This window comes from Aspergillus ruber (assembly GCF_000600275.1).
Source record: "Aspergillus ruber CBS 135680 unplaced genomic scaffold scaffold00015, whole genome shotgun sequence".
Classification (NCBI taxonomy): domain Eukaryota; kingdom Fungi; phylum Ascomycota; class Eurotiomycetes; order Eurotiales; family Aspergillaceae; genus Aspergillus; species Aspergillus ruber.
Window position 1 is genome coordinate 463486 of NW_024467311.1, and position 26514 is coordinate 489999.

General features: G+C 50.8%; 9 protein-coding genes across 9 annotated transcripts; 6 read left to right on the forward strand and 3 right to left on the reverse strand.

Annotated features, from left to right (window-relative positions):
• The first annotated feature begins 724 nt into the window (after window positions 1–724).
• Window positions 725–2457, forward strand: EURHEDRAFT_413083 (Gfo/Idh/MocA family protein). Its single transcript, XM_040782085.1, has 5 exons — window positions 725–903; window positions 955–1117; window positions 1172–1870; window positions 1922–2012; window positions 2064–2457. Exons 1-5 carry the CDS (start codon window positions 880–882, stop codon window positions 2326–2328), a joined length of 1242 nt encoding a protein of 413 aa, XP_040638402.1. The 5' UTR covers window positions 725–879; the 3' UTR covers window positions 2329–2457.
• A 72-nt stretch (window positions 2458–2529) lies between these two features.
• Window positions 2530–3754, forward strand: EURHEDRAFT_457382 (ketopantoate reductase family protein; the record flags this gene model as incomplete). The annotated part of the gene is made up of 3 exons (XM_040784426.1): window positions 2530–2725; window positions 2784–3493; window positions 3554–3754. 3 exons carry the CDS (start codon window positions 2530–2532, stop codon window positions 3752–3754), a joined length of 1107 nt encoding a protein of 368 aa, XP_040638403.1.
• A 200-nt stretch (window positions 3755–3954) lies between these two features.
• Window positions 3955–6123, reverse strand: EURHEDRAFT_378170 (putative PHD finger domain protein; the record flags this gene model as incomplete). The annotated part of the gene is made up of 2 exons (XM_040779041.1): window positions 3955–4095; window positions 4156–6123. 2 exons carry the CDS (start codon window positions 6121–6123, stop codon window positions 3955–3957), a joined length of 2109 nt encoding a protein of 702 aa, XP_040638404.1.
• Window positions 6124–11061: 4938 nt separating this feature from the next.
• On the forward strand, window positions 11062–14367 carry EURHEDRAFT_457145 (putative C6 transcription factor (Mut3); the record flags this gene model as incomplete). The annotated part of the gene is made up of 5 exons (XM_040784410.1): window positions 11062–11290; window positions 11350–12142; window positions 12200–12811; window positions 12863–13247; window positions 13300–14367. The coding sequence occupies 5 exons, from the start codon at window positions 11062–11064 to the stop codon at window positions 14365–14367; spliced, it is 3087 nt and encodes a 1028-aa protein (XP_040638405.1).
• A 244-nt stretch (window positions 14368–14611) lies between these two features.
• On the forward strand, window positions 14612–16145 carry EURHEDRAFT_413086 (oxidoreductase, 2OG-Fe(II) oxygenase family). Its single transcript, XM_040782086.1, has 2 exons — window positions 14612–15204; window positions 15275–16145. The coding sequence occupies exons 1-2, from the start codon at window positions 14858–14860 to the stop codon at window positions 15879–15881; spliced, it is 954 nt and encodes a 317-aa protein (XP_040638406.1). The 5' UTR covers window positions 14612–14857; the 3' UTR covers window positions 15882–16145.
• A 524-nt stretch (window positions 16146–16669) lies between these two features.
• On the forward strand, window positions 16670–18909 carry pacC (putative C2H2 transcription factor PacC; the record flags this gene model as incomplete). The annotated part of the gene is made up of 3 exons (XM_040784429.1): window positions 16670–16978; window positions 17029–17317; window positions 17390–18909. The coding sequence occupies 3 exons, from the start codon at window positions 16670–16672 to the stop codon at window positions 18907–18909; spliced, it is 2118 nt and encodes a 705-aa protein (XP_040638407.1).
• A 659-nt stretch (window positions 18910–19568) lies between these two features.
• Window positions 19569–22076, forward strand: EURHEDRAFT_84089 (putative forkhead transcription factor Fkh1/2). Its single transcript, XM_040787666.1, has 3 exons — window positions 19569–19886; window positions 19937–20974; window positions 21023–22076. Exons 1-3 carry the CDS (start codon window positions 19770–19772, stop codon window positions 21938–21940), a joined length of 2073 nt encoding a protein of 690 aa, XP_040638408.1. The 5' UTR covers window positions 19569–19769; the 3' UTR covers window positions 21941–22076.
• Window positions 22077–23713: 1637 nt separating this feature from the next.
• Window positions 23714–24496, reverse strand: EURHEDRAFT_515882 (putative transcription regulator PAB1642; the record flags this gene model as incomplete). The annotated part of the gene is made up of 1 exon (XM_040786423.1): window positions 23714–24496. The coding sequence occupies one exon, from the start codon at window positions 24494–24496 to the stop codon at window positions 23714–23716; it is 783 nt and encodes a 260-aa protein (XP_040638409.1).
• Window positions 24497–24673: 177 nt separating this feature from the next.
• Window positions 24674–26401, reverse strand: EURHEDRAFT_457100 (putative general amidase; the record flags this gene model as incomplete). The annotated part of the gene is made up of 3 exons (XM_040784403.1): window positions 24674–24798; window positions 24851–24935; window positions 24986–26401. 3 exons carry the CDS (start codon window positions 26399–26401, stop codon window positions 24674–24676), a joined length of 1626 nt encoding a protein of 541 aa, XP_040638410.1.
• Window positions 26402–26514: the final 113 nt, after the last annotated feature.

Below are 26514 nucleotides of genomic sequence, written 5' to 3' on the forward strand. Positions count from 1 at the left end.
AGCAGAGGCCATGATTAATTCATTGATTTTTAAGTCATGGTCCGGGGATAGCACAGCAGGTATTCCACCTGTCCGTCAATCAGAACCCGTACTCTACGATCTCGTATGATTTGAAACATTCGTTCAGTAGTTCGAAAAGAGAAGTCGGCTAGACTTTTCTTTCTACAGCTTCACGCTACCATAGCATATTCGTCCTTCGATTTGTCTCCTTGTCGTAACACCGTTCGGCCCCCTGTCGTTGCTGACGCTCTATTTCCAGCAGACGTTGGAGCTCGAGTACACTCTGACCCATGCTTATGGAAAATGCACAACCTGTAATAAAGTTCGAAATTAGCCAAGAAGACTGAAAAGGACAAAAGGTGATCAAATGCAATATTTCTGGGCAACTCACGAGTTACATATAATACTGTTTTTAGAGAAACGACCGGATGATGGGAATTTACTCTAAAGAAAGGCAGAAAAGGGCATTCTAACCAAGCGGAAAATCACAACGCAAGAGAAAAATGAACATGGTATTAGTTCTAATAAACTCGGCTAGAAGAGTACTGGGCGATAATTTAAGTATGTACTGAGTACCTGGGCATAGTAGCTGCTTAGCCACCACCACCACGAGGAGATTTGAGGAGAACTTAAGTATCCCCCGATCCGTTGTTCGCAATGGACGGCCATTGAGGGCCAAAACTCAGAGGCCGACCACAGACGGCGACTATCGGCTATTGAATGGCGGGGAAGTTTTCTGCCCTCATCACAATCGCGGGGAAGTATAATAAGATGTTTCGGATCGCAAATGTGTCCTTTATCTTTTCTTCTCTATTTTCCCTCTCTGTATTTATCGTCTGGCTTGAGACAAGTTCCCGTTTACAGCAATTGTAGACCACAATGGCCCCTCCAAATGTTCTGATGGTATGTCCCTCTTCTTTTTCTGAGTGAGCATTGAAGCTTACTTATTCACAGGTTGGAACTGGTGAATACACCACCGGTTTCGTCGGCGGTGCTGCCTCGGGCTCAGATAAGAAGGTTGGAGTCGTGGGGTTGTCCCTTTTCGATCTCCGGCGGAGAGGCAAGGTTGGGAAACTGAGCATGGTTGGCGTTTCTGGCGCCAAGTACCCAGGCATTCGTACGTCACAAGAGAAATATGGACAGAACTGAGCAATACACTGACACGGTGCAGGCCAGCACCTCCAGAAAAACATCTCAGAGACCTACAACGGCCTCGACGTGTCCTTCGACTCATTCCCAGCCGATGACAAAAAGGACCCTGATGCCTACAAAACGGCTATTGACGCTCTCGAACCCGGCTCGGCTATTACCATATTTACCCCCGACCCGTCTCACTTCCCTATCGCCATGTACGCTATTCAGCGCAAGATCCACGTCCTCATCACGAAGCCCGCCACCCAGCTCCTTTCGGACCATCTGACCCTGGTTGATGAAGCGCGCAAGCATGGCGTCTTCGTGTTTGTTGAACACCACAAGCGCTTCGATCCCGCATACGCGGATGCACGCCACAAGGCGCTTAACCTGGGCGACTTCAACTACTTCTACAGTTACATGAGCCAGCCTAAGAGTCAGCTGGAGACCTTTAAGGCATGGGCTGGGAAGGACAGTGATATCTCGTATTATCTGAACTCGCACCACATTGACATTTGTGAGAGTATGGTGCCAGAATATGCTCCTGTCAAGGTTACTGCGTCTGCTTCGACAGGAGCTGCAGTTGAATTGGGATGTGCTCCGGAGACGGAGGATACCATCACTCTGCTTGTGGATTGGAGGAAGAAGGGTGATCCTTCCAAGAATGCTACTGCAGTTTATACTGCCAGCTGGACGGCACCACATAATGCCGGTGTGCACTCGAATCAATATTTCCACTGTGAGTTTCGCTTCCTTTCTCGTCGTCAACTCTGCTAACTGACCATTCTAGATATGGGGTCCAAGGGCGAAGTACGCATCAACCAGGCCAAGCGCGGCTACGACGTCACCAGTGACGAGCAAGGGCTGATCTGGGTGAACCCGTAAGCTACCCTCACCAAGCCCTATAAAAAATAATATGCTCACAACCATAGCTTCTACATGCGTTACGCCCCCGACGAAGCGGGCAACTTCGCCGGCCAAACAGGCTACGGATACATCAGCTTCGAGAAGTTCATCGACGCAGTCACTGCTGTCAATGAGGGTCGGGTAACCCTCGACGAGCTTGATGCACGGCCCTTGCCGACGCTCAAGAATACCATTGCCACGACTGCCATTCTGCAGGCGGGTCGGGTCTCGCTGGACGAGAAGCGGCCGGTGGAGATTGTTAGTGATGGTGGGAAGTGGGCTTTGAAATAGACCATGATCTATGTACTCTAGACATTACTGCTGTATATATTCATTCACCTTATCAATGGTGTCAATTGTAGACGAATGCTCTCCACAACCTAAGGACGCCCTATCGATGATCGGAAGCGGGGAAGCTCCCTCGTATCTTCAATTGAACTTGTTCCTCTTAACATCCTCACTATCAACGCTCTTATACAACCCACTACAAAAATGAGCCAATCCAAGCTCAGAATTCTCCTAATCGGCGGTGGCGGCATAGGCATCGTAACAGCCTACGCCCTCGAAACCGGTGGTCTCGCCGAAGTAACCGCCATCCTGCGCTCCAACTACGCCGTCGTCGAGAAAAACGGCTTTACGATAGATTCCGTGGACCATGGCTATATTCAAGGCTGGAGACCGTCACATAGTACATACTTCATATCCCTATACACCCGATCATGGATTTCCACTAACAAGAATAACAGCCAGAAACACAATCCCAAATAAGGAAGAGAAAATATTCGACTACTTAATCCTAACCACAAAAAACATCCCTGACATTCCTCCAGCTCTCCCCGATATAATCGCACCAGCAGTTACGCCCTCGCATACCTCTATAATTCTCATCCAGAACGGTGTTAACATCGAACACCCATTTCGGGAACGATTTCCCACGAACCCGATTATCTCTGGTGTTTCATTCACCAGTGCTACAGAAGTCAAGCCCGGGTTTATCAGACACGATGATTATGATCGCGTGCGATTAGGCCCTTTCCCTCACCCTCGTAACCAGGATCCCAGTGATAGTGAGCTATCCGCAAAAGCAACAACAGCAACCCAAACCTTCATAACCGCCTACAACCCCAACGCCAACATCAACACCAACAACTGTACCATCGACGTCCAATTCGACATTGATGTCCCGGCAACCTGCTGGCGGAAGCTCATCTACAACGCTTCCTTCAACCCCATCTCTGCGATCCTGCGGATGGATATCACCCGGATGCGCGTTTACGAGCATGTCATTGATGAGCTCGTGAAGCCGGCTATGAGGGAGGTTGTTGCTGTTGCGGGGGCTTTGGGGATTAGGGTTGTTAGTCGTGGGGAAGATGAGGAGGGGGTTATTGGGCAGGCAATTAGGTGTGATCCGCCAGAGGCGTTTTTTAGGCCAAGTATGTGTCAAGATGTTGAGAAGGTATGTCAGTCCGTTCGACTTGTGACTTCTTTGGAGGGTGCTCGGGGGCTAACGAGGTAGGGTAATTATATGGAAATCGAGAATATTGTTGGAGAGCCGCTACGGGAGGGGGAGAAGTTGGGTGTTCCCACGCCGACGTTGAGGACGATTTATGCTATTTTGAAGGGGTTGCAGATGAAGGTTAAAGAGCAGAGGGGATTTGTAGAACCCAAGTTTAATGAGAAGAGTCAATATGCTGGGAAGTCTGAGTCTATGGCATAGTTATCATTCTGGATACCCGCTTGATTAACGGTCTGATTAATGCGAATCCATGAGCCGAGGACCGACAAAATCCAAAACACCGTTCTTTCGCCATGCTTGAACCGAAACAGTAAACAGAACCTTGAATAACGCGAACACTGTGGTATCGTACCAAAAGCAATCAATAGAAAACATCCCAATACAATGCAAATGCAATCCAATCATCGACGAGAACCAATCTTGACGATCCCATCTTGTCCTTTATTGAACTTGACCCGGCAATCGGGACAGAACCATTTTGCCGTCCGACTAGGGACTTCTGAGAGACCGATACAATCGAGGTGGAACCATTCTTTGTCACACTGGCGGAAATGTTAGCTTTGGTTTTGATAGTCCCTGGGACATACAAGGCGGCGGCTTACATCAGGATTCTCACAACATATCATCGTCCCAAAACTCACGTCCCCGCACATACAATATCGCGGTTCATTGGAATCAATCTCCTCCAACACTCCATCCTCGTCAATACGGACGTTATCCCTCTGGTCAGACTCACGCGTCCCGGCCCGCTTCTTGCTCATCTTCGCCTTGCGACGGCCGTAGCTGACTGCTGCCCCGCCGTCTTGTCCTGAAGATACTGGTCCTGGAGCGGGTCGTTTTCTTCGACGAGTAGGTCCGGTTTCAGGGACCGGGATGGGAGTTCTTCGGGCTGGAGTGGCGCTTTTCCGGCGGAGATCGCGACCTCCAGGGGCGTTGAGTGTGGTTGCTTGTTCTGCTAGGGAAATGGAACGGCCTCGTGAGGGTGGTCGGTTCGGTGTAGCGAAGTGGTCGTCTATAGCAGGAGCGGGAGCGGCTGCTGCTGGTTCAGTCTTTGGTTCAGTTGGCGGCGGAGATAGTTTTTTTATGTCAACTATTGGCGCTGTATTTTCGACGGGGACACTGGCAGTTGCCGTGACAGAAATGCTAGTGTTCACTGATGCGCTGGATAGACTGGCGCGAGGTTCCGTTGGAATATCATCATCGCCGGCTTTGCGGCGTTTAGTCAAACGAGAAGCACGAGTTTCGTCGCTTGGCTGGGTCGCTGCATCAGCTGGTAGGAGCTCTTCTAACTTTCTCTTTGATGCCCGGGTAGGCAGCTTTTCCGACGCGTCTTCTTCGTTTCTGATAGTAAGGCTGACAGGTATGGGTATGCCCTGTGCTTCAGCAGCGGCCGCAGCGGCAGCGGCAGCAGCCTGTTCCCTCGCGAGGTTCTCTCGTTTCAGTTTTTTCGCTTCGTTCAATTTCATACCGCGGTTGCTCAGCTTGGTTTCCGCCATAGAAAGATTTTCCTTGGTGGCGTCGCTTTTCTTCATCAACTTTCCAGGAATATAGGTGTTCGCAATGTCATCACAGTCGACAAATTCAGTACCATCAGCGTCTGCCTGCGCCTTGGCTGCTCTGTAGGCTTCCCAGCCGCGCCCACGTAGAGCAAGTTCGCGGTGGATCATGACCTCACTGGGCTGCCATACTGCGTTCTTCTTCATCTTTTTGCGCAACTTTGTCATCTCCCATTCCGTCAGACGCAGCCATGGCATGTCGTCACTACCAGGCTTTGCACCCTCCGGAGGAGGCCGGAGCATCGCCAATGCATTGCTGGTAGACACGGTTGCACCTGAGACAGAGGGCCGCGATCGCCTGCTCTGCGTTTTCTCCTTTTTAGCTGGGATCCCTGGCAGTTGAGATTCAGCTGAAGGTCGTGACTTGAGCTCTGTCTCGTCGTCCGAGTGTTCTGTGCTAGCAATAGGCGAGTCCGGATTGAAAGCTAGATGCTCAGCAGAGAGCACGGACCGCCGACTCCGTGATTTTTGTCCTGGAGTCACATTATCACCATCCAAGCGCAACGTAATGCGCGTCCGTCCTGATGCATCCGCCCCTTTTTTCCTGCTTGGTTGAGCGCGTCTTCCAGCCTGGGTAGGATCGGGAGTAGGCTCGCGCGACGAGGGCTTGGGAAGCGCCTCAAGTTTCTTCCGGATACAGTCTAACCGATTGAAGTGATGGTCGACGACATCGTAAAGGCGACAGGCCTCCGCATAGGCGGACTCGCGGGCGTTGATGGCACGGTCGAGTTGGAAGGAAATGTCTTTGCGAAGGTTCTGGGGGTGCGGGCGCGCATCAGGCGCGATCTGGGGTAGCTGACCGTAGTCCTTCGTCAGATCGTGCACGCTTTGCGCAGCTTCGATGTAGCGAGCGTCCAAGCCACCGATGAGAGTCAGAGATCGAATGAGGTCTGCTGGGAGGTATTCGGTGTAGTCGATGTAATCAGTCACGGTCGCCTGGGCGTCAGGGTCGAAGGGGCCATCGAGGATAACACCACCAGTTTCATCGTCGTCGTATCCATCTAGCATGGTCATTTTGTTTCAGGAAGTAGTTAGAGGCGCGACTTAAGATGCGGATTGCGGAGGCGGAGGTGGAGATAGGATCAGCTCAGGAGTATCGGGAGAGCTTCCATAGACGTTGTCAGGAAAGAGCAAGCGAATTATATATGTTAATCGAGAAAAAGACGCTGTCAGATTGAGATCCCTGGTAGGAATCAATGTCTTAGCGAAGGAATGGGGATGGCAGAGGAGAATCTGTTGCGATGCGATGCGATCTCAGGCGTCGGCCTCGGTGTGGCGGCACAATGTTGTTCCGGGTTGTATAGCTTCATTCCTCACAGCAACACATGAAGTTACACAAGATAAGCAAAACGTAGACAAAGGAAGCAATGCATTAAACCGACAGCTCATATGGTTTTATTGGCTATACCGATACTGTCAGCAAAGTGTCTTTCTTAAGTGGGAATTCCGTGTTGACCAACTCAATGGTGCAAACTGCAATGAATAGTGACTGGCAGCAGTGAATATGGCAATATGGTTCTAATGCGTCCAGAGTGGATATTCATGATACTATTATATCCCATAGACATGCGTCCAATAATGAATGCTTGTTTGTCGCTCCTTGTTTGCTCTGCGGGACGCCTCTTTCCTGCTCCTTTCTCTCAAATCTCCATTCTTCATTTCATCCTTAGCTCTTCTTTCAATCATTAATGGTTTCATCTCGTGGTGCTGTTGAATAACTTCGTCCATAATATTTAGCCGTGAAAATGGGCAGAGCAGAGCGTCTCAGGTTGCTTTTTGGGGGCGATGACGGATCTCTATTGCAAACAGACACACGGTTGAAAGTGCCTGTGCCTGAGCCTACTGTGTCTGTCGTCGAGGCCCAAGAGACTCAGCCCAGCGATAAATTAGTCAAAGAGCAGCAGGGCAAGGTTGAAGTCTCTCAAAAAGCACCAGTTGAGGAAGCCGAGACCCCCAAGACCATTGTCCACTCAGAAGACCAAAACCAGGAGGCACCAAAAGATGAAAATGAAGATCAATATGTAGCCATTTTTGAGGATCCTGCAACGCCGCTGGAGACAGAAGTATGTGTGTCTGGTAGGTTTTGTCCTCTTATCGCCGTGTCCAGATTCCCATACCGGTTCATGTACGGAGACCCTTCCCAACCCGTTGCAAGCGCTTTCTTCGATGGGGGCAAATTCTGGAAACGTCGATGGAGCATGTAAGTCCACACATGCCAGTCGCTTTTGGTCACCAAGTTAACAACTGCCAGATACTACATCCATGTCCCGCTGCACATCAGTCCTCGGCCACTCCTCCTCGTTCCTCTCAGCCAGGTCGAAAAGCTACTGAAAGATATCAATCAGAAATGTGAAACCACCTGTTCCCTTCCATTGAGCGGCGGGTTTGTCCTGAACTTCCAGGAAGACGGCACCCCCCAGCCCATATTCCTTGGTCAGAGTACCAGCCGGGAGATGAAAGATTACCTTGAATCGCACATTAAAACTGTGCTGAACAGCAAGCCTGAGAACGAAGCACTTCCAGAATACAAGGCTTATGAGCAAAAGATAAAAGCAGCAGTTAAATTGATCAAGAACAAGAAAGGTGCTTCAAAGGCCCAAAAACAACTCGTCCGTTTCCAGACGGAGCACAAATGGATCCGGTGTCTGGAACGAACGCAAACCTACTTCGGCCTGCGTCGTAATCCTTCCAACCAGGACCTTGACCCCTTCAATCAGCAAGAGTCGAGCCAACAGCCAAACGAGGTAGCGGAAAGACAGAAACTGGCGTGGAAATCAGTTCAGCTGGCCCCAAGTTTTGACGAGCCTGCTCCATATGTATTCTTGAACCAGCCGGTGTTCATCAGCATCGATGTGGAGTGCAACGAGCGATGCCATTCTCAGACTACCGAGGTTGGTTTGTCGATACTCGACACACGGGACCTAGCCGGCATCGCTCCAGGCCAGGAAGCTGTCAACTGGACCTCTCGAATCAAATCCCGCCATCTACGCGTAGTGGAATACGGCCACATTATCAACCATGACTTTATTCCTGGATGTCCCGACAGATTTGAATTTGGAGACAGTGAATGGGTCAAGCTGGAGGATGTGCCGTCAATTGTAGACAACTGTTTCCGATCTTACCTCCCTGAGATCGCAGACGCCGAAGACACCCAGGCCGAACGACGCAACGTGGTCCTCGTGGGACACAACCCATCTGCGGATGTCAACTTTTTCCTCGACCTGGGTGTGCCCCTGTTCAGAGAATCCAAAGAGAAGAGTGTGTTCCTGGACACGGTCGATACAGCTGAAGTCTTCCGCGTGTCCAGACAGGAGATGAATGTGCGGTCTTTGGGTAGTATTCTTGCAACGTTTGGGATTACAGGATGGCATTTACATAATGCGGGAAATGATGCGCGCTATACTATGGAAGCCATGGTTCGAATGTTGTTCCATTAGAGCCATTTTTACCCTCAATACTTTGTCGCGGGATGCGTTTCATGACTTAGTTCATCCCATTCTCTTTGTGATTGCTCATCACTTCTGATGCAAATTCTTGCTAGTAGATATCTAAATGAAATTAAGAAGAAGCGTAACATGCGTTAAACGTGCGTCCCCCTAGATATATTCCGCAAAAGTCGGGCTTTTGAATTTTATGCTCAGTCCATTTGTGTAGATACGGAGTACACTCAGACAACGACTCAGGCTGAAGCGAGCTCGTTTACCTTCACACTGTATTGTTTCTCTCATGGTATCTCCTTCTGGGATGTGTCATTTCTGCTCCTAGATCAGAAGTTTCGTTCTGCCTTGTACTTTCTGGCAAACTGGACCTTTCGCGCTATTCGTCCAAATAACGACACTTTCGGCTTCAAACAACCTAACTTGCGTGGAAAATAACCTCAAGAACTTAACATGAATTTTTATACTAACATGGCTTCACTCGGCTATATTGTGGACTCGGAGAATCAAACCAAGCCTCGTCCGGATGATTACTGGCATGATCGAAAATATATATGTTCTGGTGTCTGACGCGGTCAGACCAGCTCATTGATGGACGTGTGTGTGTGTGTGTGTGTGTGTGTCCAGAAGCCTGATAATGACTGTAACATACCAACATCATGCTCTTGAATAATATACTCAAGTATAGCACCCTGTAGACGATGGTACTGACCGCTTCGCGATCACAAGTTGATCTTGACCCGAGCGGCGATAAGACCATGTCGATCACCATGACAGGTTGATAGGTTAACCGGATTGCAAAACTAGTCCGTCCGAGACGCCTACTGTTCTACCAAGCTTTCGGACGAGTTAGTCGCGCGATAGGGGACCTCAGAGCATCGAATCTGCTCAACCGTTCCGGCCTCGGTGTATTCAGTGTTAACCCCGAGAATCACAAGTCCGAGTCCCACATCGCGAAGTTCCATGAATTTTCTTCAGATTTTCCTCGGCAATGATAATCGGTGATAATCGGTCCTCGGTGGTTTTCACGGGCTTTGACTGGCCGAAATTACGAGGGGAAAATGCTTGGTATTTTCTGGATTTCGATAATGACAGCAAGGCACTTTCCACAATCACCGCACATCCAATAATTTCCAATTGGGCTCCGCCGCTGTTCTTTCTACTCCATAGAGGTGTCATGGAAAGACAATTGGGCAGTGTCTACAAGCGAGATTTTTGCCTTTTGACAGCTAAAGAATTAGAATTTTTTTTCCATTCAGTGGCGTCACTGTTGGATTGACGATCTTGTGCGTATCGGTGCGTCTTGTGGATTTTCTCAGGGACAGTTCCTATTCATCGAAATGAGAAGGAATGTCATCCTAGGCGAGAGTACGTGCCCTGCCCTAACCGATTGTCTCATGGTGATGGTATGTAGACGTGTGCCTAGATGTCGTTCGGGAAGGAGTGTAGTACTCTGTACAGTTCTCTGCACACCACTCTGTAGACCCTCAAACTATTACACTCATAATATGAAGTAGAGCATAAAGACAATTCAAATAAAGATGTAAACAAACACATGGAAGAAGACAAGTATTGGTTTATCACCTGAAATCCCAAAAGGTAAACCCGAAACTTCGACGAGCCAGAATCTTCGCTGGACTTGAGTATCAGTTGAACCTAATCGACTGCCTCTATTTAACATCTTTCCATTTCTTCTATTCATCGTATTATCAACACGGTATTGCCGTTGTTGTCTTTGACTAATATTATTACTTTTCTCTGCATCGCCAAGAAGGCGTTCACCATACTCCTACTGTGTACGGCCACCATCCATTCCTCCGGCCCCCAGCAACCCCTCGCCTTCTGATTGCTCTTCCACCTCTTGTCTGTCCCGTCGAATTCGAAATTCTACCGCTGACAGCGTCTACTTTTTGGTAGCAGCAGTTGGACTCGAATACTTTCTCCATCTGACTCAACCTCGTTTTTTCCCCCCTCCGTCACTGGTCTCCGATTGGTGTCTTTGCGCCATATCCACCGTCCGTCTCCAAAGGACCCTTTTCTTTGGTAATCGCCGTCTTCTCTCTTCTCCCTACCTCTTTTTTTATCTTCTTTTTCTGTTTTCTTTTGTTACTGCTTTCCTCCATTGAATCGATACCTGTCGCACAAGGAAATTACAAAGAAAAACAAAAAAGCGATCGTGCGGTTGACCATAGCGTCATCACTTATCGCTTTTCGCCCACATTCACTCAATTTCCCCCAAATCGGGGGAATAAAAATCAAAGGGCGTGAGATCATTTCGCATTCCACCGCCTAGTTGATCGCTCACTGGATCTGTTATCGGCCATTCGTTTCTTCTGTTCCTTCACCCCCTGAGTGACTGCGACTCCCATGAGTCTGTAACCTGCTCGAGTCGCCTTGTGAATGTCAATTCGGACGGATCGCCTTTCGGCGCCTCTCCCTGCTGATTCCTTCTCCCCTCCTCCTTATCCGTGCATGAATCTGTCCCCATCACGAATTCCCGAACACCTCATGCAATATGGCTGCTCCGTCGAGTCCTCTTTACAGCGAAAACCACGCCGGCCTTGTCCATGAAGACGATGACCACTTCTACGATGATAAGGACCACCCCCAGGGCACGCCCTCGAATGACCCGAAACATATGCAGAAGAGACGACGGGTGACCAGAGCCTGCGATGAATGCAGACGCAAAAAGATCAAGTGCGATGGGAAACAGCCGTGTACTCATTGCACTGTGTATAGTTATGGTAAGCTGGCCTATCGCACTGGGTGTCCAAACTCTTTCTAACATGAAATGCCTCGTTAGAATGCACTTACGACCAACCGTCAAATCGTCGCCGGAATCCTGCCCCACAGTATGTGGAAGCCCTCGAAAATCGTCTGCACAAAGCCGAAGCTCTCATCCGAGTTGTCCTTCCGGATATCAATCTCGACGACCCTCAATTCGATTTGCATGCGACAGAACAAATACTGGCAACATCCAAAAAGGACAAGCAGCAACCGCTGCAGCCACAGACACAGTCGCAACCCCAGCAGCCTGCCCCAATTGCGCCCCGATCACCTGTCGCACCGCAACCGGCGCAAGCCCAAGAAAACCCAGATGACTCAATGCTGGAGACTATGGTTGATAGTGCGGGCCTTTTGGACCTTGATGACCAGGGCCATTGGGATTATCACGGACACACTTCGGGTATTATCTTCCTACAGCGACTGCGAAAGCAACTCGGGGCGTCCGATATCCAACCACCTCCAATGGGATCGCGGCCGATGCCGCCCATGCTGGACAGTCCCAAATCAGTGGGTGATTCACCACAAGAATCCTCGATACCTCCTACGCATGATCTCCCACCGCGGAACGTCGCGCGACGGCTATGCCATAATGCCTTTGAAGATGGCTGCTCTCTGATGCGATTTGTCCACGAACCCTCGTTTTATGCCATGTTAGATCGGATTTATGATACCCCTGCTGAACAGTACAGTAATGAAGAGCACTCGTTCCTTCCGCTTCTTTATATTGTCATGTCTGTCGGTTGTTTGTTTTCGGATGATGGGGCTGGTACCCTCGATGTGTCGGGCTACGAGACTGCAATTGGTCAGGGGTATGTCTTTCATTTTCCAGTATTCGCAGAATGACTTCATATTAACTTGCACTCCAGCTTCCAATTCTTCAAGGCTGGAAGGCAGTTGTTGGAAATTACAGATTGCCGCGATTTGACCTCGTTACAAGCCATCTGCTTCATGGTGCTTTTCCTCCAGTCTTCCGCCAAATTGAGCACATGTTATTCGTACGTTGGCATCGCCCTTCGCTCCGCTCTTCGACTGGGCCTGCACCGTTCTGTGGCCGCAGATTTCAACCCCATCGAACGAGAATTACGGAAGCGGATATTTTGGGTCGTCCGCAAAATGGACGTTTACGTGAGCACCCTTCTTGGGCTGCCGCAGATGCTGAGTGACGACGACATCGACCAAGAATACCCCATGGATGTCGATGGAGAATTCATCACAGCTGAAGGCGTCCAGCCCATGCCGCTTGACCGGACACCTTTGATGGCTGGCTGTAATGCTCATACTCGCCTTGCAAATATCATCATGAAGGTAGTGAAGTACATCTATCCAGTAAAGAATGCGCAATATCGCTCCGAGTCGGATCACCGTTACGTGGTGAGCCATGCAAAGATTCGTGAAATCGAGCGCGATCTTCAATCTTGGATGGAGGAGTTACCCCCCGCTCTTCGACCTGGCACCGAAGTCTCACCTCAACTCGAGCGGTAAGCTTCCTCTGGTCTTTGGCTGTTTGCACATGGCTGACACCGAAATAGTATACGACAGTTGCTCCGTATTAGCTACGCACATGTGCAGGTCGTCATGTATCGACCGTTTTTGCACTATGTTTCCAGTGGGTCGCAGGCGCAAGGCGTGGATAAACGGTCGTACGCATGCGCCGCGGCTTGTGTCAGCGTCTCTCGTAATATCGTCCATATTACTACAGGGATGCACAAGAGAGGACTTCTCAACGGCTCCTATTGGTTCACGATGTACACCACATACTTCGCCATTCTCTCCCTAATCTTCTTCGTTCTCGAAAACCCCGACTCGCCCACTGCCAAGGATGGCGTGCTAAAGGACGCCATGGAAGGTAAAAACACCTTGGCTGGGTTGGCCAAGAAGAGTCTGGCCGCGGACCGTTGTTCGCAGAGTCTTAACGTACGTTGGCCAAACCTTCTCTGTATGTCTCTTAGACTGACCATCACTCCAGTGTCTGTTCAAGAACCTACCCGAACTGCTAAAAAACCGACAGAGTTCGGTCACTCCTGTTAATCTCAAACGCCCCGCCCCGTCTAGCAAACCAATTAATCCCAGGCCTTCGATTCCCGCTGATATGCGCGCTCCCCAGCGAGCAAACACGACTCCGATCCAGATGATGGCGAGGGCTCAAAGAGCTGAAGCGCGACCAAGGAGTCTGGACGATGGCCATGCGCATAGAGGCCATAGCCGCACCCACAGCGATGTACACAGTAAGACCACGACCCCAAGATGGGTGCCTTCGACACCGGATTCTGCTGCAACGGAGACTAGATCGTCGACCCCATCCAACACCAATTTCTCGACACCCTCTCCCATCCAACAAACCACGGCGAGACGGGATGCGTCACCAGCATTCCAGTTCCCTCAGCAGTTCGCCAACTTTAATAATGTCCCCGACCTGATGCCCATCATGTTCCCATCAGATGATCCATTCGCATACCCCACGCAACCAATGTCGACATTGGAAGATGGACACTTCTCATTTGAGCAGCAATCTGGGATGCCGCCTACTACTACGATGGCGGGCAATTCTAACGCCATGGGCCTGTCGACCCCGACCTTGGAGAATTTCTCTAATCTCTCTTTGTTCGCCAACGGCACTGGGGCTCCTCCGGGAATGAACCCAGCGATGGCGAACCGCTTCGCTAACAGCCAACAGCCCAATCAATCACGTCTCCAGTCGCCCATATCCCGCATGTCACCGTCTGGTGAAGTTGTCAACAGTCCCGATTTAGTCTCCATTCCCAACCAGAATTTCCTGTGGCAAGGGTACAATTTCCAGCCCCAGAATTGGACAGGTGACCAGCATGCACAGCAGGCACAGCCGGGACAGCAGCCAATGCCCGCACCCAATGGTGTGCCGAATGTCCCCACTGGAATCGACGAGAACAACCCAACGGGCATGGGCATTGATCTGGGAATCCCACTGGATGACATCTTTGGTAGTAACGAGGCGTACCGGCCGGCCGGTAACTTCAACAATGAGGATTGGCTTCAGTGGATGGATGTGGGGAATTAGCAGAGTTGTCTGTGTTTTGAGACTCTTGGCGGGCTCGATTACTTTCATGTTAATAATTGGTTGACATAATTGGCTATGAAGATATGTAATGATGGTAAATAGAGAAAAGAGCTAATGGAGTTGATGATTGATGTACTTTGTACTCCGTACTGTACTCTGTATTTCCTATGAAGATGAAGCGATGATGGTTAATCTCTGCCGATGCTGGACCCACAGATGACATTGTGCTCCGTCCATCCCGGCGTCACTCAACTTGTCAACACACTGTTGCGAGTGTATGGCCATTGGGATAACCTCAATGCCAAAGGTGCAACCCAGATGGACGACTAACTAAAGGGCCATTCAGCTTTTCCCTTTCCTTTTCTTTTTGGACGCCTTTTTGGAGAATCGCGAACAGTGACCGCGTCGCGCTCAGTGCCTTGAGATTTCCCATATATTCTTCTTGTCTTCTTGTACCTTATATATCCATCCATTACTATATGATCAAACCATGCCCTCCCTTCCCAATGCTTCTACCGTCGTCTCCTGGTTCTTCTACCTAATCCCAATATACATCTTCGTGCTAGCACCGCTGTTCAGCCAGATCTTCCCCTCAGACGAAGAAGACACCTGGGGCCTCGACTACGCGGTCGCATACGATGCCGAGGGAAACGAGATACCAGCATTGAATCTGGAAGATGATAGCTTTATCAGTCCTGAGGATGACGTACCATTGAATTGCCCCCGGAGGGAAGCGGGTGAGGATTTCAAGGTGCATATATTATCCCGGGACCCGTTGGTGATATACATCGAGAACTTCCTCACGGAGAAAGAGGCGGATCATTTAGTCGATGTTAGGTGAGTCTTCCCCCCCCCCTGCGGCAGATATCCTGCATGATGCGCATTCCTAACACCCTCATCACTACAGCGTTGGCCATTACACCCCCTCCATAATCTACGACGGCAGCACGCAACGTATTGACCCCTCCGTCCGCCTTTCTGACCGCGCCCTTCTCGCCCGTGACGAAACAGTCCGCTGCGTCGAAGACCGCGCGCGCGCGTTCCAGGGCTGGCGGCCGCATCTATATATCGAGCGCATGTGGGCGCAGCGGTACAACGCGTCGGGGCATTATCGGCATCATTTCGACTGGGCTGGGTCGGCAGCTAGGGGGGGAGACAGGGTTAGTACGTTTATGGTGTATCTGGCGGCGGATTGTGTGGGTGGGGGGACGAATTTTCCGAAGTTGGGGTGGCCGGGGTCGAGGGCATGGTGTCGGTTTTTGGAATGTGATGATGATCGCGAGGGTAGCAGCGAGAAGGATGGAGGCGGTGTTGCTGGTGAGAACAGTGGTAAAAAGACAGAAGGAATCACATTTAAACCGATCAAAGGGAACGCGATATTCTGGGAGAATCTCCGGGCGGATGGACGAGGGATCCCGGAGACTTGGCACGGGGCGTTTCCAGTCAAAGAGGGGACCAAGGTTGGACTGAATATTTGGAGTTGGTATCAGCCGCCGCGGAGGCACCGTGATTGATCCATCAGGGGTCAGAAGTGTGGGAGGGTAAACCTGTCTTACTGTATTAGGCAGCAGAATGACGGAGCGGAGAATGTCTTGGCCGACGGGGGAAATGCCCAGAATTGTTGCCGAGAGAGGAAGTCTTGGTGGGGTTGGTATTATTACCAAATACGCCAAGAACTTGCTATTCGTAAGTAATTGTCGCATACATACTTGTATTCAGAGAGTACTTTGTAGAGAAGATGTTATTTCTATGTATCTACAAATATAATTATCATCATGTATAGAGTACAAGTACAGTGTGTATCATTATGAATAATACAAATTTATCTGACCGTGCATAATAATGTCATCCCTGAACAGTCAGCACAGCCAGTCTTGGCCCGGTCTTGTCCCAGTCTTGGGCCTTTTTCCGCCCGGCTGTGCGGCGGCGTTTCTGGGCATTTTTCTCGGCAGTCCCAAGTCCCCTCGTCTATATCCCCCGGTGTCTTCCCCCAGGTTCTCCTTATCTTTCTTTCTACTTCTCTTGTTTATTTCTCTATCTGTCCTTCTCCCTTTTTTCTATCGAACACTCGTGATTACACTTCTACCAAGATACCTACAGTCATTTTCTCATCGAGTTCTATCGTGTTGGACCCCTTATTTGTGCGCCCGTGTTTGGCCACGTCCACACGCTGTCGTGTTGTTTGCCCTTTCTTCTAATCCCTTTATCTAGTTCTATTTATCTCTCGTGGCTGCTCCCCCTATCTCTCTGTTAATTCCGCTGCTTCCAAGAAATTGACAAGAAAACACTCCTGGTCTTGGCAATGTCGGACCACCAAGAAACCCACGCTGCTGCTGCCACTGCGCCCGCGGCTGTGCCGCAGGACCAGCACCATAATCAGCATCCTCAACAAATAGCAACCGCAACATCTCCTACGACTGCTGCTCAGACAGCATCGCTGCCCACGGCTCCCGTGACTACTTCGCCGTCGGCCTCGGTCGCGGCAACGGCCGCCGCGGCCACCGCTGCTGTGAATCAGAACCACGCCGCTGCCGCCGCTCGTCCGGGTGAAGAGCTCGCGTGTTTATGGCAGGGATGTTCTGAGAAATCTCCTTCGCCCGAGGCTCTTTATGTAGGTTTATTCTCTCTTTTAGTTCTCGAATAAGGTAGCTGACCAGCCAGGAACACGTTTGTGAGCGCCATGTCGGCCGCAAGAGTACCAACAACCTTAACTTGACTTGCCAATGGGGTAGCTGTCGCACTACCACTGTCAAGCGCGACCATATCACCTCGCACATTCGAGTCCATGTGCCGCTTAAACCGCACAAGTGCGACTTCTGTGGCAAGGCTTTCAAGCGTCCCCAGGATTTGAAGAAGCATGTCAAGACCCATGCTGATGACTCTGTCCTGGTGCGGTCTCCGGAGCCTAGCACCAGGAATCCTGATATGATGTTCCCTGGACACGCTAAAGGTTTGTTTCCCCTTGTCTCTAATCTACTCGGTACCCCTTGGACTGAGACTAACTTGCTCCTCTTGGCTTCAGGATATGCTACTGGTGCTCATTACTTTGAGCCTGCATTGAACACCATCCCGGCCCAGGGATACCCTCATGGGCCTCCCCAGTACTATCACTCGCACCCAGCACAACCCCCGAACCCATCGTACGGCAATGTTTACTACACCCTTAACCAGGGCCAGGACCCTGGGCATGTGTCGTATGAGTCGAAGAAGCGCGGGTATGATGCGCTCAATGAATTTTTTGGTGACCTGAAGCGTCGCCAGTTCGACACCAACTCGTACGCCGCGATCGGCCAGCGCCTTCTGAGTCTGCAAAATCTGCAGCTTCCCATCCTCAGCGGCGGTCCCGTCCCTGAGTACCAGTCCATGCCCGCCCCAGTGGCTGTACCTGCTGGCGGCGGGGGTGGTGGTCCTGGTTATGGCGGCCCACAGCCGGTTCAATACCAGCTGCCTCCCATGGCCAACGTGCGCACTAAGAACGATTTGCTCAACATTGATCAATTTTTGGAGCAAATGCAGAACACCATTTACGAGAGCGAGGACCATGTCGCTGCAGCAGGTGTCGCGCAACCGGGTGCCCATTACGTGCAAAGTGGCATGAATTACCGCGCTACGAACTCACCACCCAGCCAGCTGCCGCCGAGTCATGCCACAGCGGCGACCACTGCTGCTCCTATGTTGAACACTACCGCAACAGCACACTCGCCCCCTACGGGCACCCCGGCCCTGACGCCACCATCAAGTGCGCAATCGTATACATCGGGTCGTTCCCCCATCTCAGTCCATGACAGTAGCAGCTCGAGTATGTACCCGCGACTCCCATCAGCGACCGTACCAGACACCATGGGAGGTGGATACGTGACTGCGTCGAGCGCAGCCCCCCCATCAACGCTGAGCGGAGTATTTGACCACGATGACCGCCGTCGCTACACAGGAGGCACTCTCCAGCGGGCGCGGCCGGATGATAGAATGTCGGTCTCCTTGGATTCCGAAAATGGCGATTCCGATGGAGACCGCACCCCACCTGCCAAGCAACCGTCTGCGGGTCCTACCTCTACGGGACAGGAAATCTCAGCCAGTCTGATTGACCCCGCCCTGCACTCGAGCGGCAGTCCCTCATCATCGCCTTCATCGGCGGACGCAGACGCAGACGCGACGCTCCGGACTGCCCAGGCTGCCACCGAGGTGGCGGAGCGGGCGGATTCGCAGTGGGTAAGTCTGGTGCGGGCGCTAGAAGGTCTACGGGGTTGGATTAACTACCGGATTGATCATGAAGAGTATGACGAGGAAGAGCAGGCCCAACGGCGACAGCAGCAGGCAGAGAAGGAGCAAGCAGAGCAACAAATGCAGTCTCCAGAACCACCCGTAGAGCAGCATACCCCAGAGCAACCGGAAGCGCCATCAGAGGATGTTGCGATGGGTGGAATGGAGATGGGGACGGAGAAAGCGGTCAAGGCTGAAGGGCCGGGTGAGACAAGTGAAGAAGACACGGTCATGTATCCGACTCTACGGGGGTTGGATGAGGATGGCGATTCGAAGATGTAGTTTCTTTTATATTTTACTCTTCTGTTAATTATGGTTATGATTGTTTCTATATCTCTTTTGTTATTTGTATTCTTGTTTACCAGGTGTGTTGTTACCGCCGAAATGGGATACTTTTTTTGTGCGGGTCCGCGAAGTAGCTGGAGTTTTTTTTGGCTGCAGGAACGGATCGCCGGTTGCAGATGCATTGTTGTCTTATTGTGTGCATTCTAGTAGTCTTATCACCGGCAGTAGTGGGAGTCCAGTTGTACTTGGTTGTATACAAGTGGAAGCCAATACCGAATTCGGCATTCCCCATGACGCAAACAGTTGTCTGAGAACGAGACAGTGGGATAATAATATTGTCGGAAACAACGTCTTGTCTTATTTTGATATTTTATATACAATAGCCCTCTATTCTTTCTAAAATAATCTCTTTTATCACACACACTCTCTTTCTTTCTGTTTACTGCTGACCTCATAAAAACCCGGTGGCGTCACTGTTTTCCTCCGCCTTTAATTTTCCAGCCTCTTTTCGGCCACTCGGATCGCGTCTAACCTCCTACTGTCAACGGTTATTTCTCTCCAACGACAACAGTTTGGATAGCTATATCAGTGGCAAATACAACTTCCCTGGTTCAATATTCTCTTTTCGCCTTCCAGTCGCCTTCTTGCGTGGTCTTGTTTTGGCCTGTTTGGGGCTCTGAGGTCACGCTCGTGGTTATCGCACAACATCAATACCCCCCGTGCGAGATTACTTTGTTGCTCGTACTTAACAATCAACTCCGAGATATACGCAATACGGTAGTTATATCGACTGAGCAGAGTGAAACAGAATATTAAGGATAGGATATTATAAAAAGAGAAAAAGGAAGGAACAGAAAATGCCGCTCTCCAACAGGCGTCGCGCGCGCCGCAAGGAAATCCAACTGCAGGAAACATCCGACGTCGAAGACCTCCCCGATTCGTCGCCCAGTCGACCAGCCAGTAAGAAGCGCAAGGTAGCTATACCTCAACATTCCACTGGTATTGGAAATATTAACAAAAGCAGGTCGAACGCTCACCACCTCGAGTCAAGCCCGAATCCCCCGAAGCCGACTCAGCCCCCGAAAACAACGAAAACGAAACCGACCTCTCCGCCAACCAAGACCTCGTCGACCTCGTAATCTCCTACCTCAGCGGCCCCCGCGACGATGAAGTACGCGTGCTACGCGACCACTCCAACGCCAAGACTGAAAACAAGCAGAGCATCCGCGCGTACGCCAAGATCGCCGGCCGGAACTGGACGTACTACGTGAAGACGCTGCATGTGAATATTGGTCGTGAGCCCGATCGCGAGCAGAAGCTGGATGAGCAGTCGAGTCCGGTTACGATTGCTGCCAGGGCGCTGCCGGAGGTTCATGTGGATCTAGGGCCGAGCAAGTTTGTGTCGAGGCTGCACGCGGAGATTTTCTATGATGGGGAGGAGACGGCGAGTTGGCATATACGGGTTAATGGAAGGAATGGGGTGCGGTTGAATAATGTGGTGCTGAAGCGCGGGGTTGATGCTATTTTGTCTTGTGGAGATATTATCGAGATCGCTAATACGCAGATGATGTTTGTGACGCCGGGTGATAAGGCGAACATCCACCCGAGTTTCGTGGAGCGCGCCCATCGTCTGGCTAACGGGGAGGAGGAGCCTGTTGCGTGGGATCCGAGTGCTCAGGCGTCGCAGACCTCCGTTGCTAATACGGCTGCCGCCTCGTTTGATGACCCGCTACCTCCTACGTCGAATGGCCAACCGTCGCTTGCGCCTGCACCGCACTTCCTCAAGCGACAGGTCACTCCGCCGCCGCGCTCGCCTGATACCATGGGCGCGCGGACAGCTAAGCAGTCGCCGTTGTACAACCGGGGTATGATGATGGAGAGTACCGAGGAGATTGACTACAGCAAGGACTCGGCCAAGGATCTGAAGCCGCCTTATAGCTATGCGACGTTGATCGCGCAAGCTATTTTCTCGAGTGAGGAGGAGAAGCTCACCCTGAACAGCATTTACAACTGGATCATGGACAAATACGCGTTCTATCGTCACTCGCAGAGTGGATGGCAGGTGTGTTTCGTCATCTTCTCGTGGTGAATGTGTGTGCTGACTATATAGAACTCCATCCGGCACAACCTATCCCTAAACAAAGCATTCCAAAAAGTCCCTCGTCGAACCGATGAACCCGGCAAAGGAATGAAATGGCAGATCGCCCCAGAATACCGTGAAGAATACTGGAAGAAGCAGTTGCGCAAAGGAGGACCGCAATCTTCCGCGCCATCATCACCAGCCACCAAAGAACCCTTTTCCCGAGCCAACGGTCTAAGCGCGATGTTCTCCGCCGAAAAGAGATCCCCCCAAGTCTCCTCCCCAGGTTTCAGCTCCTTCCCCGTTGCACCAGTCGAAGCCTACACACCTGAACGAGGCACCCGCGGCGCCGCAGGCGTCCCCGACCTCCGAATGCGCCACAAAAACGCCCGCGACTACGAAGAGCCCTCTCCCCTCCCAACCCGCTCCGCAAACCGCAACAAAAATGCCACCAGCGGCCAAAACAGCCTAGGACGCGCCTACGGCCTCTCCGACAACGTCGCCAACTCACCCCCCGTCCTCTCCTCCTCCTACTACAATGAAGAACCATCAAGCATGATAACCCCCGCCCCGCAACGCCAACAACCCCGCCTCCCACCCCCCTCCACCGCGCAAATCCCGTCAAAATTCATGCCCATGAGCTCGCCAGCGCAGTTCTGGAAGTTCGCAGATATAGGGAGTACACCTGCACGGCCGGTGCCGGATATGAGTCCGTTGAAGGGCGGGATTGAACCCGGTGATGGGCTTGGGAGTATTCCGAGTAGTAGTCCGCCGCCGCCGAATCTGGCTAGCCCTAGTAAACCAGGGACGTCGAATGGATTGGGGCATGGACGGTCGTTGTCTGGTTTGAAGGAAGAGGATGGAGAGAGGGAGGCAAATGGGTTGAACCAGGCGGATGTTCACGAGGATGACGAAGAGGAGGATGAGGGGTTTGATCTTGCGAGGTGAGTTCACCTTTCTTGTTATGTATATATCTTTGGATGATTGCTAACGAGGACAGGGGCTTCCAACCAATCGGCTCATACCATCGACAACTAAGTAACGCGGCACGCGCGAGTGCAGCAACATCTTAATGCTTTCTCTTTTCTTGTCTTTATTGATTGTTTATGGCTAGCTCTGCATAGATGGTGTTGGCATTGGTGTAATAGCTGTGATGGATTGCGCATGGGCATGGGAATGGAGTGTATTGTTATGCTGGACTTTTTATATAGCTTGATGTTTACTGTTTTGCAGCAGCAGTAGTAGAATGGGTCTTGTCTGTATGGATGGATGAAATGATGATTATCATGATTTCTAATATTTTTCTATGGTGGTTGGTTTTATGGTGGTGTAGAGTAAAAGTGAACGTGTTGAAGCAGTTGAGCGGTTGAGCATACATTTGTTTCACCATTATCAAGGCGGATTCCTTCATCTTCACCTTCAGTGTCAGTGGTAATAATTTATTTTAAAGTTACTTCAAACAGCTCTGCTCCACTGCAGGTTAGCTGCATCACCGGAAACAACAATTAGGCAGGTGGTGACAATAGATTGCTACAGGGGTACGCTTGTATATAGTAAGTCAATGAAGTCCACCCGGACTGGACAATAGAACCTAGCCATGCGATGATGATAAGTTAGTCGTTGTGGTTGAGCGGAAGACCATTGACACTTGACATTACACGATAGAGAAAAGTCCTCGGTGGGTTCATCAGACTAGAACTACGTCGGTTTTCCCTTGCTTTAAGGCTAAATTGCGAAGTAGACGAAGCACACAAAACAGAAGCTTGCATTAGCACATACAAGACAGCCTCTAGAAACCAAAAAATTGAGCCAGCGAGTGTCAACAGTGCCTGTATTTGTGACATTGATCAAAGGAATGAGCTCTGTTTGTTTCAAAACAAGAAAGCAATGAAGAGCTTTTTTCATTGATGATCGAGTACGAACTTGGAATGATACCCTTTGACACACACACACCATGAGCTAGACAAATGCGAACAAGAATTTAAGGACCGGTGCTTGGGCTGTACGCCATCTAAACCACATATCCAACACCGTTGTTACTGGGCCTATAGACACAGTATGGCCCACTTAGAAAAGTTACCGAACTGTCTGTGTCTGCCGACCCAGACACCATGATACACCCACTACCGTGGAACGTGGGTGCTAAACAGCTCAACAACATCAGTGACTAAGAACTTCGATGACAAAGTGAGAAATCTTAACAACAGCAAACAAAAGAAATGGCAAAAGGTGACCTTCTGAACGCAAGGAGGTGGTGAGTTCAGGCAAGTATAGCCAGGCAAGAAAGGATGCTAGCCTGGTCATAGTACAATGTACTATAATGAATTCATGCTGTTCCATTGGGACAACAAAAGCTGGGACTGTAATTCACAAGACATTCGACACCGGTGTCAGAAGAGTTCAGAGGATTGTGTCTGACCATTGTTTGATGCCTTTATAGTCGACGAAGCGCACGTCTATCCCCATGCAGTCTCCGGAAGTAGATGTCCTTACACGACTAATGTTCTGCTACTCGATGATATGGTCTTATGGGGGTTTAGTCAAGGACAGTGTGATTTCAAGTACGGTAGAAAATGACAAGGCGAGTCCGATTGTCCAATGTTGATAGTAAGTGAATACACCAGGGAGTGCTAGCTTATAGCACACATATGATATGTCATGACGATGAACTGCGCACAATGGAGAAAGAGCTTGGTCTGCTATACCCGTATATAGAAGCGATTATGATTGTTCAACAGCCGGCCAAAACCTCTCCTCCAACCAAATTACCTGTCTCCACCAAAACGCACATCTCCCCAGAACATCCTCCCTCGACTCATTCCCTTTGACCAAGCCCGCCATCTCATCAACGACATCCCCAATCTTATGCACAAATGCCTCAAACTCAGGATCCGTCCAATTGGGAATAAACTGTTTCCGAAGCGCGCCTCCGTCTTGATCTCTCTCAGGAGGCGAAGAAACAGAAGAGGATAAGGAAGAAGCATACTGCCATGCCCGCAGATAGCAAATCTCCGTCGCCCAAAGCACAACCATCCCTTCCAACACAGTCGTCGCAGGGCTGGAAGCCGACATAAACAGATCGATATACGCATGCGTTATCGGATTCGGCCCAAACACCTTCGCACCAACATCCTCCGCCTCAAAATCTACCGGCAATGCCTCAAGATCAAAATTATACTCCGCCGCAACATCACCGAAGAACTTTAACTCCCTGCGGATATTCACCAGCGCGTCGATCAGTACGTCCACCGCGCGCCCCTCCGCGGTTGCATGCGATGACTTCGCAGGGTCGGGGTTGTGAGAGGGTAATCGGAGTTTTGCCAGGAGGGAGCCGATGAAGCGAATGTAGGATTGCGCGTAGAGACGGTCTTGGGAGAGCCAGGATGAGAGGATGCGGGGTGGGAGGGTGCCGGTTCCGGCGGCGCGGAGAAAGGGGTGTCGCGTGGCGGAGTGGAAGAAAGAGTGGTGGAGAGTTTGGAGGTGAGATGTTAGTGGTGTTGCCATTGTATGTTTGTGCGAAGGTGAATTGGTGGTTGTAGTCGAGGTTGGTGGTGTTGTTGTGTTTTGGAGATTGCGATAATGTTTGTGGAGGGGTTGTGGCGATGACGTCAGTGCTATTCCGCTCTATACAAGATTGGACTGAATTCTCATAGTTGATATATTAAGCTTAGATACAATAACCTAATGAGAACCCTTGGCCAACACGCTCTGCACTACCTCCGCATGTCGCACCAACTTCTCATCCTTCAATCGGCGGCCAATGAGCTGTACATGGCAGGGGGCATTCTCAATCTCCTTTGGTAGATCTGTTCGAGTCAGGGAAAGTTTCGAAAATCCATAAGGATCATAATGACTTACAAGGAGGAACATAGGCGACATCCCTGGTATACTCAGCATCCGCAACCTCATTCGCCTTGCCAAACGGAATTATGCAAGCAGGGTACTACCAGTGTCAGTATGAATCGCGAAAGAAAGGAAGAGAGGACAGCGTACATCAAGCACGTTAGCAAACACCGTGTATACCGGGAACCCATACGTATCATGCGGCACCGCACAAGTCTGATAACCAGGCCCAATGATCGCATCCAAGTGATTATCCAGGAACACCCGACGCATCTGCTCCACAATTTCACTCCGAGCCACATTAAGATCATACAAATCACGCAAGGTCGGTTCGGGGTCGCTGCCTTCAGGTTTATAAGTGGACGCCAATGAGGCGATTTTGGGTTCTTGTCCGTTGGCAATATGCTTCAGTGGCGTGTTATCCGGATCCAAACAGAAGTAGCGTAATGAGAGATCTTTGACGGCTGACAGAGACGGCACTTTTCCAGAGAGATTGACAATATGATGACCAGCTGCTGCTAGCTTCTGTAGCACTGTTTCCAGCGTACGCTCCATGGGCGGATGGAGAGGAGCCTGAGGGTCTTCGGGGAGAACCCCGATGGTAAGAGTGGATGAAGCACTCACTGGCTCGGTCCAGGGCACGCCAAGGGCTTTATCATCGAAGTCGTCAGCATGAGCGTCGAACACTGTCCGGAGGAGTAACTCTGCATCGCGGGTGGAATGGCACAGTGGCCCCGCGACTGCCTCAATGCCTGTCAATCCATCGCGCCCGGGACTAGTTTGGCCACCGCACGGCACCCGACCAGCAGAAGGCTTGAAGCCAAAGGTACCACAACACAGCGAGGGGATCCGAATTGATCCTGCAACATCAGTGCCTATTCCCAGAATAGACCCGCGCATGGCTACCAGGGCACCTTCGCCCCCGCTGCTCCCGCCAGCAGTGAGAGAGAGTCGGTGCGGGTTCAAGACGCGTCCGAAAACGTTGTTTTCTGAATCGGCTGTCATCATGGTCTGGGGAACGTTTGTTTTGACATATAGCACGGCACCTGCGGCTAGCAGTATTTCTACCATGGCCGAATTGCTGCGTGGAGGCGGGTTATCCAGGAAGGAGACGAAACCCAGGGAGGTAGGTACGTCGACAACATTAAATGGCTCCTTGATGCTGATAGGAAGGCCATGTAGAGGACCCATGGGCTTGCCGCTAGTGGCCAAATAGTTATCGAGTTGTCTGGCGCGAGCCAGTGCAACATCGAAGAACGTCTCCGTCAAGCAGGACGTGAGTTGCTGGGCTATTGCGGCGCGCTTGCAGAATGCCCGGGTGACTTCTACCGAAGTAATTTTCCCGGTAGCCAGCTCTGTTAGTAGAGCGGTGGCATCGTAGTCCTCAGTGATATGAAGTTCTTGCTCCGTGAGTAGACCACATGCTCTAGGAACATCGATGATACTCTGCTTGCTTCCCGATGCTTGTTGCAGGATGTCGGCAGACAATCGCCATTCTGCGGGGATCTTGGAAGCGGCTTGAGCTTGCTTAACTTGGACCTTTTGCTGCCAGTCGGTGATAGTCATGGTGTTGTTGGTTGTCTGGGAGGAAGCGGGGAATGAAATAGAGTCGGTCGATTTATTAGGTGGCAGATGGTGTTCCACAAGGTATTTATCAGGCATCTGTTCCCCTCCTGGAC